Raw genomic sequence first — 21,703 nt, forward strand, 5'->3', positions numbered from 1 at the left:
TATCTGAAGAATTATGTTCTCTTTTAAGATATTAGAGTCAATGGATAAGAATGGACATTGCTGGTGTTTAAAATCAGTTTTTTCAGGCTGGCAATTGACATTTTTTGCCAGGTGAGTCAGAACTAAAATAATGAATGCAGTGCTTCGAACTCATTGACTTCTATTTGCCACACTAAGGAAGTTAATGGACCTGTAGTTACCTATATTCTTCCAAGTATGTACAAATTAATTAGTTTACTTTTCTGTGCAGTTGCTTTGAAGTAAAATCCACCATGGAAAATGCTTTATAAATAACACTGACATAATGTCTCTCTTTCTCTCTCTCTCTCTCTCTCTCTCTCTCTCTCTCTCTCTCTCTCTCTCTCTCACACACACACACACGCACACACATTAGGTTTTCATAAGGGACCACAGAATCGGTGCTGTAAAAGGAACCTTATGAAACTGAAAACATTCAAATTCACTGGAGGTTTATTGGAGACTGAAAAAAGTTGCCGTGCATATAACCCATTCCAAAAATGTCAAGGTACCAATACATTGTAGAGAAGTAGTAAAAGATGACAGATATGATAAATGTTCAACATCAGTTTATTGTGCAAAAGAGTACACTGAAAAAAAAGCAAATATGAAGAACTGACTAAAGAATGAGTATGAGCTTTTCTCCAAATGAATACACAATAGTTTGTTTTAATTAAGACTTTTAAAATCTGTGAAAATTCCTGCACAGATTGCATATAAATATGTATAGACTTATCAGAATAAAATAACGTTTAAAACATGTAGTTTGTGTTTCAGTTGTGACTAGTGTTTCAATATCATCATTACATAGGATTAGAGCATTCCAGCACCCCGTCTCTTATTAAAAAAACACACACAATGCCCCGAGTTTACATAAAAACATGCAAATGTAAAGTACATTAGTAGAGCATGAAATACTTGGTAAGTTATTGAGGTTATGAGTATAGTTATGAATGTCAAAGAGCTATTCTCCTGTATGTGACTCAACCTTCCCTGATAGCATTTACAGTGACAAAAATCATTTCTGTTCATTGATATTTCCTACCAATGACTCTTAACCTGCTTTAAACCTTTTTTTTTAATTCCTCTTACTTTACACAGAACTTTCCAGTTGTTCAACTTGCTGAAAACCCATCAAAACCAAAATCAGTACATCAGAGATCCAGATTACCACAAGCCCTAAACGTGTAGCTTGTCAGTAGTAGTACAGTATAAAAACTAAACCTTTAACTTTCTACTATCTCCATCCCAACTGACTTTAACAAACGTAACGGTCAAAATTCATATGATAGCAATATGATAAAAACATCACTGGCAACAATGCCTGGTTTTTAAAATTGGTCTTTTCATCACAATGATACATGCACTACTATAATAACAATAAATCATATATATATATAAAAAAGAATACAGTTTACCAGCAACTGTAAAAAAAATTAAGAATCAGAAAAACAATGGTCCACAACGTCCTTAAGGACTGAGATGTTCATTTTACTGAACAAATGACAAAAGTCTTCACCTCAATGCAACTCTCTTATTCTGCACAAAAGAGCAGTCAATTATAAATGCACAACCTCAAATAGGAGATGTACAGTCTGGGAGTACACTCACCTCTACTACTACTGGCACCACTGGTAAATATGAACAAAGAAGGCAACATCGTTTAACATTTTTGATCTTCTTTCAAAAAACCCCCAAAAAGATGTATTGTAGATCAGTGTTTCCCAACCCTGTTCCTGGAGGCACACCAACAGTACATATTTTGAATGTCTCCCTTTTCTGACCCATTAACTTCAGGTTTTGGAGTCTCTTCTAATCTTCTGATGAGTTGATTCAGGTGTGTTTGATTAGGGAGAGGTTGAAAATGTGTACTGTTGGTGTGCCTTCAGGAACAGGGTTGGGAAACACTGTTGTAGATCAGTGGGTCCCAAAGTGGGGGTCGCGAGACAATTAGAGGGTGATTTTACAATTACCATATTTTATCAATAACCTACAGAAGAAAAAAAATGTAGGTAATAGTTACATAAAAAAAAACATGCAAATGTTTTTTTTTTTTTTTTGCGACCACTAGGGTGAATATGTTACAATAAAGACAAAGCAATTGCGTCAGATGGAGCACATTGACTTTACGGCACTCACGTTTAAACGATGAATAGACTTGGGCCTATTGTGTGCGTTGTTTATATATTTATAACCACCTCAGAGGATATTGGGGACCGCGAGTGTCTGGCATTGTTATTTTGGGGCTGAAAAGTTTGGGAACCCTGGAATAGATTGTAGTTTTCAAAACTTTCTCAGCCCAAGACCCAACTAAGGCTGCATTTGCACATTGCATTTCATTTAAAAAATGTAGACTGGTGTTTTAACTATATTTAAGAAAAACTCTCTCTCCACACTCTACAGTCTAAAATATGACCATATGTGACCACCTCACTGGGCATGTGCATATTTTGTCTGCATTGCAGACTACTGGTTGTTTAATGTCATAATAGAGGGGCTTGAAGAATCAGGGAATGATCAGCAATAGTCCAGAAGACCAATCAGAGAGCGATTGTGGATAGCCATGCCTTGTGTTTCAGTCTGTTTATACTAAAACAGAACCCCAGCATTTATGAGCTAAAACGTTTTCAAAACACTCAATTTTCATGGGTCGAAGATGCCGGAGTAGTGCAGATGCCAGGTGTAATCGTAACAGAACATATAAGTTTTAAAACAATAACGCATTAGTATTAATGGCACCTAACTTCTGCAATTCTTCAGCTGTGATTCCTGAAGATGTTTTGGCAGCCTGAACCCTCCTCCTGACAGAGAGACACACACAATGCTCACTGGAGATGGAGATGTACAGTCGGCTCCTAGTGCTTCAAATGAATCACCTGATAATGAGTCCTTAGTCGTTTCGGCGTGATGTCGATACGAAACTTAAGCCCCGCCCAACTGTTGCATGTGCAAACCCGGGAAAACTGAAACCTGCGGCCCCGCCCACTAACACTTCAGCAGATCCCGGTTAAATCAAGTCATGAAGACGCTGTGCTCCGCTGGATATTATTGGAAGTGTAAGGGGAAAGTTAGTGTTACTTTCTCTACCCAAAGATGAATCTGTTAAGAGTGAGTGGTTGAGGTTTATTTTTGCAAAAATACCTCAGCATTACAGCCCGGCCTTGTGCTCTTCCCGTCATTTATTCTGACGGGTGCTTCTGGAATCTACACGCTTACAACAGGGGATTCATCTGCTGTTTGTTAAAGGAAGAATCAGAAAAGACTATTGATATATGGGACTTTGTCAGAGCTCGACAGGAACGTTTATCAGTACATGGATCAGTTTCTTCCTCCATTTCACAAGCGTAAGTAAGTGCGATTAAAATGATTGCCTCCTTGAAATTACAGGAGTTTTCCAGGATAAATGGGTCTGAAATAAGGGAGACTCCCGGGAAAAACAGAAGTGTTGGCAGGTATGCTCACACATACACTATGCACTCTGACTACTTCAATATTGTTGATTTGGCGTGCTGAGCATTTCGCGCTGAACGCTGTTGACGCAATCAGCGCAGATTGGCTTCGCGCTAAGGAGGGGTTTGGGAACAAATGAATCGCTAAACGAATCATATGGGAGTCACTGGATAATTAGATAAAAATAAATGCATATTATTTTTTTGACCTTGCATGCATATCAGCCTGTTGTTGGAGACCCTTAAAACCAAAATATGACCCTTTTTAATGTATAACAGGGGCTCTTTAAAACACTATTGGTTGGGTTTATGGTCAGTTTAGGATCAGTCAGTCAGTCAGTAAACTGTCAGTCGACAGCGGCCTCTGGTGGATTTACATGAGAAGAGCAGGCGTGAATGGCACTCGCAGGAGAAATTTGAGATCTGAAAAAGCGTACACAGCAGCCTGCAAAAAAAACTGCAAAAAAATAAAAAAAGTAGCTCCTGGGACGTATTTTGCTCTCTCTAGAAATGTATATAGGGCTACGTAATCAGAATGAGCTTGGGTTGATCATTTGGTTCTAATAATTGTATATATTTATAATTGTATAATAAATAATAACACATATTTAATAACATTATTTGTTTCTTTGATAAAATGATATGTTGTTTGCAATTGTTTGAGTTTTTTTGTTAATATTTTAAACAAAGGATCAAAAAGTTAAACAGAGACATTTTCCACAGCCTTCTTTGCTCATATTTACCAAGGGTGGCAATATTAAGGGAGAGCACTGTACATTGTATGAGTAATGTGCAAAGCTAACACAAACACAATACAAACGCTGCTCTTTCTCCGCTAACCTGAATGTGTTTGAACATTTCTGATGAAGCAGATATAACGTGCGGGTTAGGTGCAGCTACTCTTTCGTGACACTCGTGTGCCACTTCCCAAAACCTTATGAAAATAGTGAAGACAGAGCATAAAATCCGCTGCATCTGTCAGACGCATCCTTCCTTCCCTATTTCCCTCCAGCACATTTTCCGCTTCCCTTCGACTTTTTTATTCAAAACATTGCAGACGTTAGCAGTGTTCCTGAAGAAGCAGAGGAATCAGTTTCGAGAGGATTAGCTCTTCTTCAGTTTGCTGAAGTGTTGTCGTTGAGCTGTTCTGACGGGACGGGAAAGTTTTGGATCTGCCGGTAAACAAAGTAGAAGAGCTGTGGCTGCGGCCGGCTGTGCAGTTCAGCCTTGATCTTCTGCGGGTGCGTGTCGAGCGCCAGCTGCTGCGTGGTTTCTTCTGTCAGGAGGAAAAGAGCGTAGTTCTCCGGGTCTGAGATTTTAAACTTGTCTGCGCAGATCTGACACACGTCCTCTGTTGTGGCGTAAGGCTGAACCTGCAGAGTTTTGGCTGTGCAGCCGCTACTTGCATCTTGCAGTGCCACCCGCAAATAGTTCTGAATATAAATGAAGAGAAATTCAGATGTAAAATCACAATTTAGCAAGATATTTACTATCATAATAAAATAATTATTCTTTATTTTCATTAATATTTTAACTTTAAATAGCTTCTTTTCAACCAGATATATAAATATAGCAGTTATATTAATAAAACTATATAATAATAATAAAATAATAATATTCATTAGGGATGCTCCGATTGATCGGCCAGAGATCGGTATCGGTCAATAATTACATTTAATGACTCGATCAGTGCTCGCCAATCTGGCCGATCTTACGAACCGATCGCTAGTGTTTACAAGGAGAGGAAGATGCACGTGCACATCTGGGTTATACAGATAGCAGCACTACAAGTGAGGAGGTAAATGATGTGTGGGGTTGTGAGCGGTGTTTTTTTGTTGCAACCATTATATATCCAGTGTTTTGAGCTGCTGTGACACAAGCGGAGCAATCAGCCCCATCTTGTGTCCAACCGTATGACATCTCTGCGATTATTTTCTGCAAAGGTGCTTCTGTCCACTCTAAATGGTTATAAGAGACATGTTTAAGATTACATTCAGTAACTAGAAAAGTAAAGTTCGTAGACAAACGTTATGGTGTCTTGAGAAAACCTAGTGTGAAAGTTTGTAGAAGTTTTAAAGTTTAAAGAATTAAAGCAGTTTTTAAGAAGTTTGAAACATAGACAGATAACTACATATATATTAGCGTGTTCCTACTATGGATTGGCATGTTTGCTAGGTGGTTGCTAGGGTGTTCTAAATGATTGCTATGGTGTTCTGAGTACTTGCTAAGGTGTTTCTAGGTGGTTGCTTTGGTGTTCTGAGTGGTTGCTAGGCGGTTGCTTGGGTATTTTGACTGGTTGCTAAGTCATTGCTAGGCAGTTTCTAAGGTGTTTTAGGTCGTTTGTAGGTGGTTACTAGGATGTTCTGAGTGCTTGCTAGGCAGTTGCTAAGGCGTTGCTAAGTGATTGCTAAGATGTTGCTAGGTGGTTGCTAAGGTGTTGCTAGGTGGTTGCTAGGGTGTTCTGATTGGTTGCTAGGCAGTTGCTAAAACGTTGCTAGGTGATTGCTAAGGCATTGCTAGGCAGTTGTTAAGGTGTTGCTAGATGGTTGCTAAGGTGTTGCTAGGGGGTTGCTAAGGTGTTCTGAGTGGTTGCTAGGCAGTTGCTAACATAAATTAGCATGGTTCTAGTATGAATTAGCATGTTGCTAGTATATTTATAGTATGAATTAGCATGTTTGCTAGTATGATTAGTATGTTTGTTAGTATGTTTCTAGAATGGATTCATATTTTGTTTGTATAGATTAGTATGTCGTTAGTTTGTCTAATGTAAAGTCAATGGCAGTTTTTTACAATGGCGTCTAAGGACAGTTAGTAGGGTGCTGTAAGTGGTTGCTAGGGTGTGGCTAGTAAACTGAAAGGCGATCAGTGATTGGCTGATTGGTAGTCTGAGTTAAATGAGCCCAAACTTAAGTCTGTATGACACAAAGTTTGGTCCAATATTAAGTAAATGGGACTTTTCCGAATTTTCCGGGTCAATTATTGAAAAACCGTAAGTCAGATCAGTTGGAAAAGATATAGCAACCCGAGTCAGACCAGTTTAATGATCGTGAGTAAGTTTGGTGTTTGTAGCGTGAAGGTCTCAGAGGAGCTGCATATAGAAATTAATCTCAGAAGAAGAAGAATATTAAGTTTATTTAGTGTAACAGTATGTTGGCTTTCTCAAGCCCCTATGATAATAATGTATACTATTATATGCAGCATCCGTAGTTTATTATCTTGGGTAAGCAGAGATCTCCACTTAAGTATCACACTTAGAGGGAAAATGTGCTTTATACAATGGCAAAGTTACATAGAGCTTGAAGCATCAGTATCGATACTCGGTATCGGCCGATCACCATGACAAGGAATCGGTACTCGGTATCAGCTGCAAAAATCCTGATTGGAGCATCCCTAATCTTCATTAATGCTAAATAAATTTAGTTAAATATATACAATTATATAAATATATTTCATATAAAATATAAACTATTTTAGTTATAAATATTATAATTTCTCAAAAATATAAAATAACGCAAACATTATAATATTTTTACATATTATTGTATAATATTATGTAATATTATTTTATTTAATCTATATATCCATATATAAGTCTAAGATTAGCTAAATTACTTGTAGTATTTTTTTGCAGTAAGAGCATTACATATTATCAATATTACTATTAATAGTAATAATACTGTTCTACATATCATTACTTACTGCTATATACATATCATTATTTTATTACTTTTTACTGTTCATATTCTTTTTATTATTGGTAGTAGTAGTAGTAATAGTAGTAGTACTTAAGTCAAACAGCATTTTTACATCATGTATTTTTCCGAGATTTAATTAGATTTGATTAATGTATAATTAAATAATTTTAGAACATAAATGTGTATGTATAAATGAGAGATTAACCTGGAAATCATCCACAGATGGTGTGGTTCTCTGGTTTGTGCGTCTGCGGTGCCACTGGTGCAGTGTGTTTCTGGTCTCGGAGCTCAGCTCACGAGCAGCCTGATCCTCCTGGAAGTTCTTGATCAGAGACATCGCCCCATATGCACTGGTCAGGTAATAACCTCCTACGGTCAGATGAGAAATATTGGAACATTCAAACATTTGATGAGCAAAAACTTCAGCAGGAGTCCACTATTTGTCTACTGTACCTTCTCCATGCAGCAGCGATGGGTCCAGTAGCTCCATCATGTACTGTATTTCAGCATCCAGCTCTGGCATGTCGCACTGGGCCATCACATATGTCAGCATGGGCAAGAAATCATCCGCCCCATACATCCTCCCTGCCATTAATACAACAAAGAATCAAACCATGAGTCCGTCCACAAGTACTAATCACTATGTACAGGACATCATTCAGGTAGTTTAGCTATATGTTATCAATAATCGTATACCCGTAAAAAAATATCCTATATAATTCTTTCTTCCCACAATAATAATGATAAACATACACTACAATACCTTCCTCTTAATTCTAAAAATGGTTTGGCCAGGACTGTACAGTGTGACAGAAAAATCGATCTGTGCAACGAGTAAATGTACTATTAGCATGTGTGCAATAGAGTTCGTATTAGCCTTAGCATTAGCCTATTTACAAAATCAAAGAGATTTACTGATACATTTACTCCAAATTTGATTTGGAACATCAGTCGAGGGGTTGAATTAACTTCTTTTTGTGACCAGACATGTTTTCAAATAACTGAATGAGGGAAAAATCATCCTACATTATAGTATTTTATACAGTGATAAAAGCTATGATGATTAGCATCTTGATTAGCAGGATGGCTTGAATAACACAGATAAACTATATATTGGCAAAACTGTGTGTTTACTGTCTTCATGATTGATCAATTTTAGTGCTTCTATCTTCTTCTAACTACTTCTAAGTTCTATCTGTAGTTGAAGAGTTCAGATACAAAACCCTGTAAATCCATCAGACCTCTTTTTTTGTAAATGAGCATTTTCTATCAGGCTCCTATAATTAGGTTCAGAAGTTTCATTTTATAGATAACGATAAGGTTATTTGCTAGTAAATAAAATACTTTCTTTTCAAAAATGTAACTTTAGACATTTCTTTGGTTTTTAACAAGGTAGATATTCATTTGTGTCCAAAACCAGCTAAATCCACTTATGCTTTTTTTGCAAAAACCTCTAAATCAACATATTGGGACAAGACAGTGTAACTAGTTGGAAATCATTAAAGATGCAATTAGAAATTATTTTACCAAACATAAAACACCTCAAATTAAAAATATATAAATCTGTCAAGTAAGTGTCCATTAATATAAAAAGCTTATCAGATGTATAGGTATTATGAAGGAATACAAATAATGTATAGTTTTATACATTATATTTATCTTTTAAAAAATAGCCTAAATTAGCAAATAAAACACAAGGTAGGCCTATTGGGCAAAAGGGGATGCCTCTCAGACAATTTTCGAAGCTGTCATTCATTCATTGTCACCCTACTTAAGGTCTTGGTCTCTTGTTTATCCTAATAACATAGATAAAAAAATAGCATCTTAACTTTGTCTTTTGTAAAATGGAGTTGCTGTATAATGTTTAGTAAATCGGACTCATTCAAAGTAGAATCGATGTGCAAAAAACGTTATGAATGCATGTTACACTACCGACTGTACATTGTGTTTTCAATGCACAGAGTTTTGAGGTAAGGGGCCTTTTCATTTGCCATTCACTGACAGTCGGACAGGCTCATCCAGTTCATAAAACTCTGTCTTTTAAAATCGAAAGCAGAATATGTCTCCTCATAAAGCCGTCGTTTCAGCGTGCTGCTACATTGAAAACATATGATTCGATTTGCGCCTTCTGATTGGTTCTCGAGATATAGCGGCTTTTGCTGTCAAAGTCAAGTAGCGTTTAGCGGCTTTTGCCAACAAACTTATTTCTCAATGCGCTGATGCTGGCATTTGGATGATTAGAAGCAAATCTATTTGTTGATGGTGTACTATCTGCCTAAAGCATTCACTTAGTGTCATCATCTCATTTTTGGCGGAATGGGCGTTTAGCGGCTTTTCCATCTGAACTCTTCAGTTAGTCTTTATTTCTGTAAAGGAAACATAATATGATTCTATTGCTGGTTTAAAAACTAGGAAAGCTAATACTTCTCTGTAAAGATGCATAACTTTTTTGTCTCTCAATGGATACACCTAAAATATCCTCGCTGACATAGCCATTGCAATAAATCCCAGAAAATATTATGATATATATGGTCCATATTGACTACCCCTAACGTAGTTCACACAAGAGTACTGCACCTGAGTTGTTCTCCATGATGGTGTAGATAAGTTTGCACACACTGAGCAGCAGAGACACTTTCTTCTCTGGTGAGTACATCTTGCACATGTTGTTGAATTTGTGTCGGATCTTCTCTATTGCCACCAGGTCGGGGGGCGGAGCTCCATCTACACCCATTTCCTGCGGCTGCTTGGCTTTGGCCAGAAGCAGATTCTCCTTCAGCTGCTGCATGGTCCCGCTGCTCAACTGGAAGTCTCGCAGAGCAGCCTCTATCACAGGCTTCAGCGGCTTCAGCACACACTTATGCATGGCTTTCTCCATTACCTGATCTGTGGAAGACAAAAACATGATATAATAATTACAATGAAACAACCGTATAGAGTATTGAATGAGTGCAGTATATAGATATTTAAAGTCGAGAAAAGGAACCAGAAACATGGTCTAAACATGTCATGTGACTTCAGTGCTTAAACTTTAATCACATGAAGCTCCAGGAGCAAAAATATCTGTTCGCCTTTGTCTTTCCTGATAAGAGACGTACAGTTGAAGTCAGAATTATTAGCCCCCCTTAGAATTTTCTTTTCTTTTTAAAATATTTCCCAAATGACGTTTAACAGAGCAAGGAAATTTTCACAGTATGTCTTATAATATTTTTTCTTCTGGAGAAAGTCTTATTTGTTTTATTTCGGCTAGAATAAAAGCAGTTTTTATTTTTTTTAAGTCTACAGAACAAACCATCGTTATACAATAACTTGCCTAATTACCCTAACCTGCCTAGTTAACTTAATTAACCTAGTTAAGCCTTTAAATGTCACTTTAAGCTGTTTAGAAGTGTCTTGAAAAATATCTAGTCAAATATTATTTACTGTCATCATGGCAAAGATAAAATAAATCAGTTATGAAAACTATTATGTTTTGAAATATGTTGAATATAAACAGAAATTGGAGGAAAAAATAAACAGAGGGGCTAATAATTCTGTAAAACTGTATGTAAAGAAAGTTGTTTTTAACATGTTTTTGGTTTCTTTTCTGGATTGTGAATGTCCCAGGACCACTGCTGTCTAGAAAGTGTCCGAGAGCTCTCAGATTTCATTTAAAATATCTTAATCCGTGTTTCCAAAGATGAGTGAAGAAAAAAAATTCTCACTGCCTCTTTTGAATGTTGTGCAATTCCAGCATAACGGATGTGACATTTGAAGCAAAATCTCAAAACATAAATAAGTTGGCGGTTCATTCCGCTGTGGCGATCCCTGATTAATAAAGGGACTAAATCGAAAAGAAAATGAATGAAAAAACTTTTTCAGAAAGGGTTTCTCTATTCTGGTGAAAACTTTCATGACAATGTTGACATTTGCATGGAATTGCTGTTACTGTTGAATGATATTACATAATTATATGAAAGCTTTACATTTCAGAAAAATGCTATTCTTTTTTTCTATTCATGCATCAAGAATCATGAAAATGAAGCAAAAATTGGAACAAACAACTGTTAAAAAATTTAGAATAACAAAAAAAAATGTTTAACGGTAGAATTTCTGAAGGGGATCTTGTGAATCTAAAGACTGAAGTAATAATGCTGCAAAATCAGCTTTATATCACAGAAATAAATTAACAATATTACCTTTTCTACTGGATTTTTGGTTTAAATACATGCAAAATTCGCAAGCAGAAGAGACTTCTTAAACAGTCAATAATAAAAATAACTTAAAAATTTAGCCACATTATGTATTTTGAAATGTGTTTTGGTGCACTTAAAAACAGAACCTATAAAAACTCAGAACATGAATAAAAAATGAACAAAATGTCCATGGAGAAAGTCTATTTATGGCTGAGATGACTGTGACCATGAGTGTATGGACTGGGATCTCCGACGTGGATCATCGTTTCATTTCCTCCTCTAAAGGGAAATACCTGCTCAATTTATTTTTACACCTGCTTTTCCAAAACTGTTCAGCGAGTTCAAAATGTCTCCAGACAATACAGCAGTGTCTGGTATGTTCACACATGACTCAATACAACAAGTTTTGTCATGTAACTTTGATTGTGCAAGCAGGGCTTGAAGATCATACCCAAATTGTACAATCATTTATGGACTAGATAGAGTACATGTGTAACTAAATCATCTGATCTAAAGAGCAGAATGTAATGTTTAATCTGGGTTTGGAAAATGCTGACAGTGTTGCTTCTGTCAGCAAACTGAACCACTGAGGGAAGCAACACTGTCATCATAAACACTTTGACAAATGCTTTAAATAGGCATATTTAAATGTATTAAAGCAAACGCAAACTAATGCAACCTGTGTGCTTCATTTTCATTTTTAGAGTCTCTTTCAAATATATACAGTGGAAGTCAGAGTTATTAGCCCCCCTGAATTATTAGCCCCCCTGTTTATTTTTTCCTCCAATTTCTGTTAAATAGAGAGATTTTTTTCAACACATTTCTAAACATAATAGTATTAATAACTCATTTCTAATCACTGATTTCTTTTATCTTTGCCATGATGACAGTGAATAATATTTGACTAGATATTTTTCAAAACACTTTTATACAGCTTAAAGAGACATTTAAAGGTTTAACTAGGGTAGATAGGTTAACTAGGCAGGTTAGAGTAATTAGGCAAGTTATTGTATAATGATGGTTTGTTCTGTAGACTATCGAAAAAAGAATTAGCTTAACGGGGCTAATAATTTTGACCTTAAAATGGTTCATAAAAAACTAAAAAACTGCTTTTATTCTAGCCAAAATAAAACAAATAAGACTTTCTCCAGAAGAAAAAATATTATCAAACATACTGTGAAAATTTCCTTGCTCTGTTTAACATAATTTGGGAAATATTTAAAAAAAGAAAAGGGGGGCTAATAAATCTGACTTCAACTGTATATAGCTTTTATATCAGTGTAAATTTGGATGATTTCATTATCACAACATCCAAGTTTATGCTTCACTTGACTGTCAGCTTTGAAATAATTTGAGTGACTCATTGGCTTGTGATCAGAACAACCTGCCAAACCTGTTCTGTAAAATGTAATTAATTAAATAAAATTCAGTTCAGTTTGGAGTTTATTTTCATGTTTTGTATTTGTATCTTTTCACAATAAGTATCCTTTCAAAGCAGCTTTATAAAAGGTATATACAATAATATATACAAAATCTTAGAACTAAGGTGTTGTGTATAAGGTGGACAGTACAGAAGTCAAGAATGAAAAATTAACCTGTACTGCAATTATACAATATAGTGTACTTTTATAAAAGCTGATTTCTGTATATAATTCATGACCATGACAATAATGGAATTAACTAAACCTGCTTTTTAAGAGTTCTCAAAGTAAAGTTAAAAAAGCAAACACACTCACAGAAATAAAAGTACAAAAGCCGCCACTGGAGTGGTACCTTTTCAAAAGATACAATTTAGGACTTTTTAGGTGCTAATATAGACCTTCAAGGCACTAATATTGAACCTTGTGGTATAAGTGTGCACCTTTTGAAAAGGTACCACCCCAGTGACAGCATTGTGCCGGTTTTTTTCCCCCTGAGAATGTAGCAGCGGTCACGGTGTGGTCAACTGCTATCTATAACTGTCAACATTTAACGAGAATCACAAAGGAAATATCAGCTTCCTTTTAGAACCGGTTATAGTTATAAATACGCCTACTCTATTCACAAGAAATTCTTCATCAGATATACAGCCAACACAGCCAATCATCATGTATTGCATCACGTTGTTGTATGGGTCTGACTTTGGCTCAATACAATGTTCACAAACAGACTGAGCAGATTTGTAAATGTGTTTATATGGTCATCTATGCTGGATGAGAGAGGACAGTGGACAGCTCTTCAAATTGAGGAAGATATGCTGGCACACAGCCAACTATTTGCAGTTTAATTTAAGAGGTCGGTGGAACAACCACAGACTCAGTGGAAGCAAATTAAGTAGGCAGGTGACAGACTTCAATCAAACTGATCTACTTTCAGTTTCTTAATGTTTTCTTTATTTAATGTCAATATGTGACTATGGACCACAAAACCAGTCATAAGGAGTTACATTTTTGGAATTTGCTATTTATTCTGTACATCATCTGAAAGCAAAATAAATTAGTAATTTGCCATTATACAACTATATGAACATCTGAAAAAATGAGGATGAAAAAAATAAATAAATTTAAATATTGAGAAACTCACATTTAAATCCTCCAAATTAAGTGTGTAGCAAAGTATGTCACTAGAAATTAAGTTGTGATATATTTACAGTAATACATTTTCAAATATAATCATGAAATATGGTCTTTCTTAATAGTAGGGCTGGGTGATTTGGTCTAAAATCTAAATCTCAGTTAATTTAACATTTTAACTCGATTATGATTAATGAACGATTATTTATTTTATTTATTTATTTAACAAGTTTCGTAGAGTAAATATGCTCATATTACAAGTGAGAGGTTTTTGAATGAAGGGTGCATTACTTGAATTTAAAATAATGGAATGAAACAAACACTGCATATCTGTGATTATTTATTGAACATCAATGTTGAACAACTGAAATTAAAACACACATTGCCTAAAACCAACAGTCGTTTTTTTCTTGTAAAAAAAAAAAATAACGTGCACTTTTGGAAACAAAGTTAATCATTTTCAATGTTAATTTAAATATTAAAAGTAGAAAATAAGCAGCATCTCTTCTAAATAAAATAACTCTTGTATATCCTGTAAATAATATTTTAAACAGTGCATTTCTTGAATCTTCTGTAAACAAATATTTTGATGTAAATAACAATTTATTGTAATGGAGAATATGCTGTCTCCGACACAGCTTCCAATCATCATCGATGTAGTGCAAACTTGTGACATTTAGATAAATTTTTTGAGAGATGCACGTGAATGCAACCGCTCAAAGGCTGCACCAGACCATACCCGTGCGTTCAAAGCAGAAGTATAAAGCAGCCTTAACAGATAGGGTCATGTCACTCCACACACGTTAGGGAAAGTAATTAAAAAAATTAAATTGTAGAAAATTTGACTGTCAATTTCGATTACTTTTGGATTTATTGCCCAGCCCTAGTGTAATGGTTAATGACATAAAAGAAAAACCTATAATTTTGATCAAACAATGTATTTTTGGTTATCCGAAAAAATATACCTGTGCAGCATAAGCCTGGTTTTGTGTGCCAGGGTCACCTATACGATTGAACTAAATCTATAATTAAATAAAAATATATTGTTGGTAGATGAAAACAGCAGAGGTTTTTCATTTATTGATTTATTTGTAATGCATACTTTCTCATTTTTTATTAATGTAGCAACTAAATGTCTCTATTAAATCTTTGACAAGCATGTCACTGGACAACAGGAAACCAAAGATGAAGATGGTGACAGGAATGCTTACAGGAAAGTGGTTTAGATTAGAAACACTCATCCATCAAGGCCACCTCTATTTAAAGCCTATCTTCAAGAGCTTGTTAATACTGCCTCAAAAAATCTCTCCTACATCTCTCTCTCTCTCTCTCTTTCTCTCTGTCTATGTCTGCATTGCTGTCTGGAAAAGAAGCCACAGTGACAGGAGAAGTGAATCCACTGGTGCGTCCCACACAACAACTACGCAAACACTAGAGTTGGAAGAAAAGACCACAATACACGTCAGAGAGCAGAACAAAAGCCACACACAAACTACAAACCAGACAAACACAGCAAACTAAAAATCCCCCTCACAGACTATTGACCCCTCCTAATAAATGAAGCCTTTCAGGAAAATGAATGAGAACTTCAAACTGAATCTGTAGCCTCAGACATGTTTTTTAAGGAAGTACTGAGAATAGATGTACAACAACAACAGAAAAAAACCTTGAGCCTGAAGTAGCAACAATGAGTCTTTCCAGACACATCTCGATAAAACAGAGTGTCTTAATCCTGTCATGACTCAAAACTGAGTTACGAGTGCCGGAACACTGATTTGTCTCCATTAAAAAATAGATGTCAGAAAAAACAACAACAACAACAAAAAAGTTTGACATAAACTGTCATTAATTGTTCATTCAAGCGTGCTCTTATTGCTTTGTTAACACAGAGAAAGGTAGAAGGCATAATCTCATAGCTTTGGTCTGTATTGTGCTGGGCTTGTTTAAGCACAACAAAACCTGTCATTCCCCATAGGCAGCTGCCTCAGGTTAGAAGTTCAGAACAACAGGCCTTTTCTTTGCATTCATGCCTGACACCCACATACTCAATGTCTGAATCAACAAGCAGGATAGTAGGAATATTAAACTGGCCCGTTTGGCTGAAGTCCATTCTGGGAACATCTGGAAAGTGATCTATTCCTCAAAACACATAGCAGAGCGGGACTTTGTTTACAACTCATGAGAGTGCGAGGGAGAGAGAGAGAGAGGAGGAGAAGGAGGGAGATGCTCAGGGCGATGGATGATGCAAATTTCCTGAAGAACCAAAACAAAACCCGGCTGAGCTGAAATTTATTCTACATACTTTACAACTGATCCACATTAACCTGAACCAACTAAAGTGCTTCAGCATGTTGATCTATTGTTTTTTTACAGTTAAAGGGGTAGTTCACTCAAAAAACTTAATTTACTTTTCAAGTGTCAACATTCAACGAGAATCACAAAGGAAATATCAGCTTCCTTTCAGAACCGGTTAAAGTCATAAATACGCCTACTCTATTCACAAGAAATTCTTCATCAGATACACATCTAAAACACAGCCAATCATCGTGCATTGCACCACGTTGTTGTATTGGTCTGACTTTGGCCAAACATAACTGTCACAAATAGACTGAGCAGATTTGTAAATGTGTTTATATGGTCATCTATGCTGGAAGTGAGAGGACACTGGACAGGTCAGTAAACAGGCGGCACTCCTGTGAGTATTGTGGAAAGCTCTTCAAATGAAGGAGATATAATTAAAATATTGAGAAAAAGCCACCTTTAAATTGTCCAAATGAAGAGCTTAGCAGTGTTTGTTACTAATCAGAAATGAAGTATATATTTACAGTAAGAAATTAGCAAAAATATATTTATGAAATATGGTCTTTCTTAATGTGGTTCAATATTCAAGTTTTTGCTTCATTCACTTTTAGCTTAGCTTAGCATACATAACTGAATCTGATTAGACCATTAGCAAAACTTTTTTTTCTATTTTCCTATTTAAAGCTTGACTCTTCAGTAATTACACTGTGTAGTAAAACTGATGGAAGATGAAAACATGCTATTTTCTAGGTCATATGTCACTATTTTCCATAGGCCTTAGTACACAATGTAACTATTATGCTAAGCTAAGCTAAAAATGCTCCCGTTAAAGTCAGAGATTGGCTGAATGAATTTAAAAATGGTCAAACTCAACTGTTTAACTGTTTAACACTAGGTGACTTGGAAAATAAGCCTATTTTAGAGTTGTCCTTTAAGACTTTAGTATATATATATATATATATATATATATATATATATATATATATATATATACACATATACATATATATATATATATATATATATATATATATATATATATATATATATATATATATATATATACATATACATATATATATATATATATATATATATATATATATATATATATATATATATATATATGTATATATATATATATATATATATATATATATATATATATATATATATGTGAGTCAATAGCTACCAGTTTTTAATATTCTTTAAAAAGGCTTCTTTTGTGTTCAACAGAAGAAAGAAACTCAGGTTTGGAAAAAGGTAGAGGGTGAGCAAATGATTTTCTTTTCTGGATGAACTATCCCTTTAAGCGTGTCACTATATTAAGTCTATAACTCCCTGTTGCTGACAGTGAAAGGCGTGTGGCCAGTTATACAAAAGCCAAACTAATGATTCTCTGCCCACACATGAATATGCCAGTGTATATCTCAGCTCAATGTGCCTTGTGTGTGCCGCTCACGCTGAGTAAATGCCTCAAGGCTGAGATGAACAAGCATGAGCTTTTGCCTCATGCACATACTCTCACAGTTTTAACCATCAGACACCCAAGCATACATGTTGTTTTCACTGTATGTATATGAATGTTGCCCTGCCATGTTTGCTGTGAAACATTTGGTTGTAATTTGCTGCAATGGGTCTTTAAGGGTTAAAGGTCTATAACCTGGCAGTATTTAGCATGCTAACCACTGGATGTAATGAAAAACAGACCAAAGTTGTGCCGTCTTCAGTATCCTCCACCAATACACACAGCAAAATTAAAAGATCGAAATCGTGATTTGAACACGTGTGATTTCCAAATTGCCTTACAGCACAATTTTTTTGGTCATAATGGGGTCTATGATCTATGCATGGCAAAAAAATCTGTGATCTGTGGACACGAAGAAAAGTACATGCAACTACTTCTGATATGTGGTCAAGCAGAACATCAGAGCCTTACTTGACTTTGACGGCACACACACTAGCTTATTTATTTGTTTTGCCATAGGCCTGTTCTAAAGACAATTTGTTACAACTTCACTACATATATATTTTTTGCCTCGTGTCTGTTTTAGAGACATCTTACAGTCTTTAATGAAGATCTAATTATTATCCTTTGAAAATATGTTTCAGATTCTAACCATAAAATGTCTGTGTGTGTCAAAAACATGATTAGAATAGAAATCGCAATATTGTTCAAGAAAATCTTGATGGGTTTCTTTTGCCTAAGCCCTAAGCTAGATCATTTTGTTTGTGTCAAGCACAGTGGACTGCAGGGTCCTTTTAAATCTGTGGCAATTTAGATAGAGTGGTGCCTCAATTTACTAGAAGGTTTCAGTCTGTCAAGCGAATTTCAGTCTTGTGCGACTCTCTTCCAACGTCTGATAACAACAAAACAGCCTTGGACCACTCTTCAAGTCACATTTCCAACCTACAGTACAGTTACATTCTGATGCACAGACTGTTCCTAATAATTCACTCAAGCCAGGGGTTCTCTAGGTGTCCAGGGAATTGTTTGAGGGTCCATGGAAATGTTTGAAGATAAAGCATAACAAATAAATATATAAATAAATAAAAAAAAAACACAAAATTATTACAAGTATTATTATTTTATAATAATAATAATAATATTTTTATTAATAATAATAATATTATTATTATTAGTGTTGTTGTTGTTGTTGTTGTTGTTGTTGTTATTATTATTAATTACAATTATCAAATATCAAATAAACAACCCAAATTTGATCAAATATACAAATGTAAAAATTTTACTTATGTTAACAAAATACACCTTGAATTCAAATTATTAATAATAATTTAATCAAAGTAAAGTTATACATGTGAAAGTGTACAAATGTAACAAACTAAATATATTTCAAATAATGCTTTAAACACTTAAAATATTAGTTTGCGGCCTATAGATTTTGTCATTTTTGACTTTTACACTTTAGAATGGGGATTCCTCCTTCAAGGATAACCATACTTTGAGATCCATGGCATCTAATATTGAAAACCCCTGCACTAAGGAACTTCATGCATATCAATTTATGAACACACTGACAATCCTCAGGTGTAACATGAGATCTATTATTACAGAGGTGTGAACCTACACTGGTTCAGTTACCATTATCATGCCATCGATTTGGCTCAATGCATTGACGATGCTTTCCATACACAAATTTATATTTTACTTCACAGCACAACAATTCTTGTCTTAAAATGTATAAATATATTTATATTTATATATTTTTGTACCTGTAAAAACTTAAGTACATGCACAGAACAACATGAGCATTTATAGCAAATAAACAAATGTAAATATTATCCCGCTCACTTTCCGAGCATTGTCGAATGAGTTCTTGCACCCCTATGATTGGTCACATGCTCAACAGAAAGGGCTGCGATTGGCTCTAACGTGCTGGCGCTGTTCACAGATGAGTGATGCTGATAAACGGATGCATAGAGCACTCGCCTCGCCTCCCTTGCCACAGTAAGCTACCACAATATAGCACATATGCTATAAATGAAGTCAGTACGTGGTAAGATCTATTACTAAACCGATACCGAATTGTTTGCGTCTGCATGGCAGTGCACAGAAGAAACAATTAATTTTGACACCCCTGTATTATTAGTTATTATTACTGCACTAAAAATGTCAGCAAAATGCCAGTCATCAGTGAAAATTTTTTTCCTCTCATTCTCATCCTTTAAAGTAAGTTAATTAACACTGAAATGGTTGTTTAGTCAATGTCAATTAAGTAATTAATACTTTTAACCTGGTCATGGCAGCTGCATGCTTGTGAAATTAATGAGATTGCAGGACATCCCATTTGTCTTTTAAGACCATAGAGCATCAACATACACAAGATGCATTTTATGCACCAACAGTACAGGCACAATCCTAATACAATATGTGGATTTGGAAGAGGAAAGGTATTTGAAAGGTCTTAATGTTGCATTTGGGACCAGGCCAAAGGTATCACTGCAATAATGACGTAATGCCAGCATTCATAAATCACACCACTGTTCGTTGGAACTTGATTCATTTAGTCACTATTTGCCTTTCCTGAAAACAACTTTAGATTGAAAGTGTACATATGTGTATTGACCTGAACTCTGTCTGGTTGTATATCACCAAAACAATAATTGATATTTATCATATAGGTGATCTATACTGCTTAACAACCCTATTTCCTTTGTATATTTATTGGCACCAGAGCAATCAGTTCAACTTTGTATTGAAGGAAGGAAGCCTTACCGATTTGATCCTCCGGGATAAGTGACTCAATGGGTGGGTCAAGCTCTGAGCTCTGCAGCAAGTAGGACTTCATCTGGGTCATGAACTGCCTGAGTGTCTGAAGCAGTTCCAAGCCTGATGTGTGGCATCCCCGGTTCTCCTGCAGGAAACTCACGTAATCCTGCACGAGGCAGCCAAAGTAAGTGCCTTTATCCCTAGACTGCTCGACGATCTTGCGAATGGCTCTCCTCTCGGGCGTCATCAGAGAATTGAGAACGTCGCTCATCTTGCGCAACTTTCCTCTCAGTGCACGCGGCAACACAAACGTCCCCGCGCTGTTCTGCTTCTTTGATTTAAAAGGTGGAGGCACCTCTTGGTCGCTCTCCAAATTGATGCCATCATCTTCTTCCTCTTCCTGGCTGCTGTCGCCAGTTGGACGGTCGGTTCTGGAGGGACTAGCCTCCATGGGGAGTGGGAAGCTGTGGGTGAAGTCGAGAGAGTCTGAAGACGAGGTGGAGATGCTGATGTCGCTCAGACGCTCTCGCCCGGTGGAGCAGTGCTCATGCGCAGGGCTGCCATTCTCCATGGCGGTGGGGTTACGAGAAGATAGCTTGGCCAGACTCCAAGACACTGCGTCCTCAATGGTTTGATCATCCAGAGCCATGTGGCATCGGAGACCGTCTGCATCAAGCAGACCTGAGGAGTTCTTATTGCGGGACGAGGGCACCAGGATGGGTTTGCTGAACTTTTTTGGTGGGGAGGATGAAGGAGATAGGGAAATGAAGGATGATCCCAATCTTCCCAGCAGGCTGGTCTTTTCCTGAGGCGTTTTGATCCAACAGACTGTTTCAGGCATTGTCTTCTGTTTGCGAAGAACTGCTGATCTGCTGGAACCAAAACGTGGAGGCGGAGGCCTAGGCGGCGGGGATCTCTCACTCTCGGACCTGCTCACACTTATGTGGGGTTTGCTTGGTGTTTTACGGCAGAATACGCTGCTGTCCCCTTGCTGCTGACCTGTTCTGTGCAGAGCTCTGTGGTGGTGCTGAGAGCCACCACCTTCGTCGCCTGGAGAAGGTTCTTGCTTTTTGGGTGAAGGGTTATATTGGTGTGTCTCCAGGAAGAGGGGATTGATGAAGCAAAGTGCACCGTTGGATTGGCTGCATTCAAGTTCAGAAGGGGTCCGGGTAAACGGGACGGCTGGACTTCTTTTTAATCTCTGTTTTGAACCATCACAAGCAGTTTCCCCAGACACAGAAGACTTGTTCTTATTGCACAGTTCCGAGTCCCAAAAACCTGC

General features: G+C 36.3%; 1 protein-coding gene across 2 annotated transcripts in view; it reads right to left on the reverse strand.

Moving 5' to 3' along the window:
• Nucleotides 1-453: 453 nt before the first annotated feature.
• rin2a (Ras and Rab interactor 2a) overlaps nt 454-21,703 on the reverse strand; it is a 64,302-nt gene continuing 43,052 nt past the window's right edge. For both annotated transcript variants that reach the window (XM_056470522.1, XM_056470523.1), the window contains 5 exons: nt 20,428-21,699; nt 9,740-10,048; nt 7,616-7,747; nt 7,368-7,531; nt 454-4,900 (listed from right to left, as the gene is read on the reverse strand). In XM_056470522.1, the coding sequence (XP_056326497.1) occupies nt 4,583-4,900; nt 7,368-7,531; nt 7,616-7,747; nt 9,740-10,048; nt 20,428-21,699 (2,195 nt within the window). In that variant the 3' untranslated portion in view covers nt 454-4,582. The remainder of the gene's footprint in view (nt 4,901-7,367; nt 7,532-7,615; nt 7,748-9,739; nt 10,049-20,427; nt 21,700-21,703) is intronic.

Source organism: Danio aesculapii, chromosome 13 (genome assembly GCF_903798145.1).
Source record: "Danio aesculapii chromosome 13, fDanAes4.1, whole genome shotgun sequence".
Taxonomy (NCBI): domain Eukaryota; kingdom Metazoa; phylum Chordata; class Actinopteri; order Cypriniformes; family Danionidae; genus Danio; species Danio aesculapii.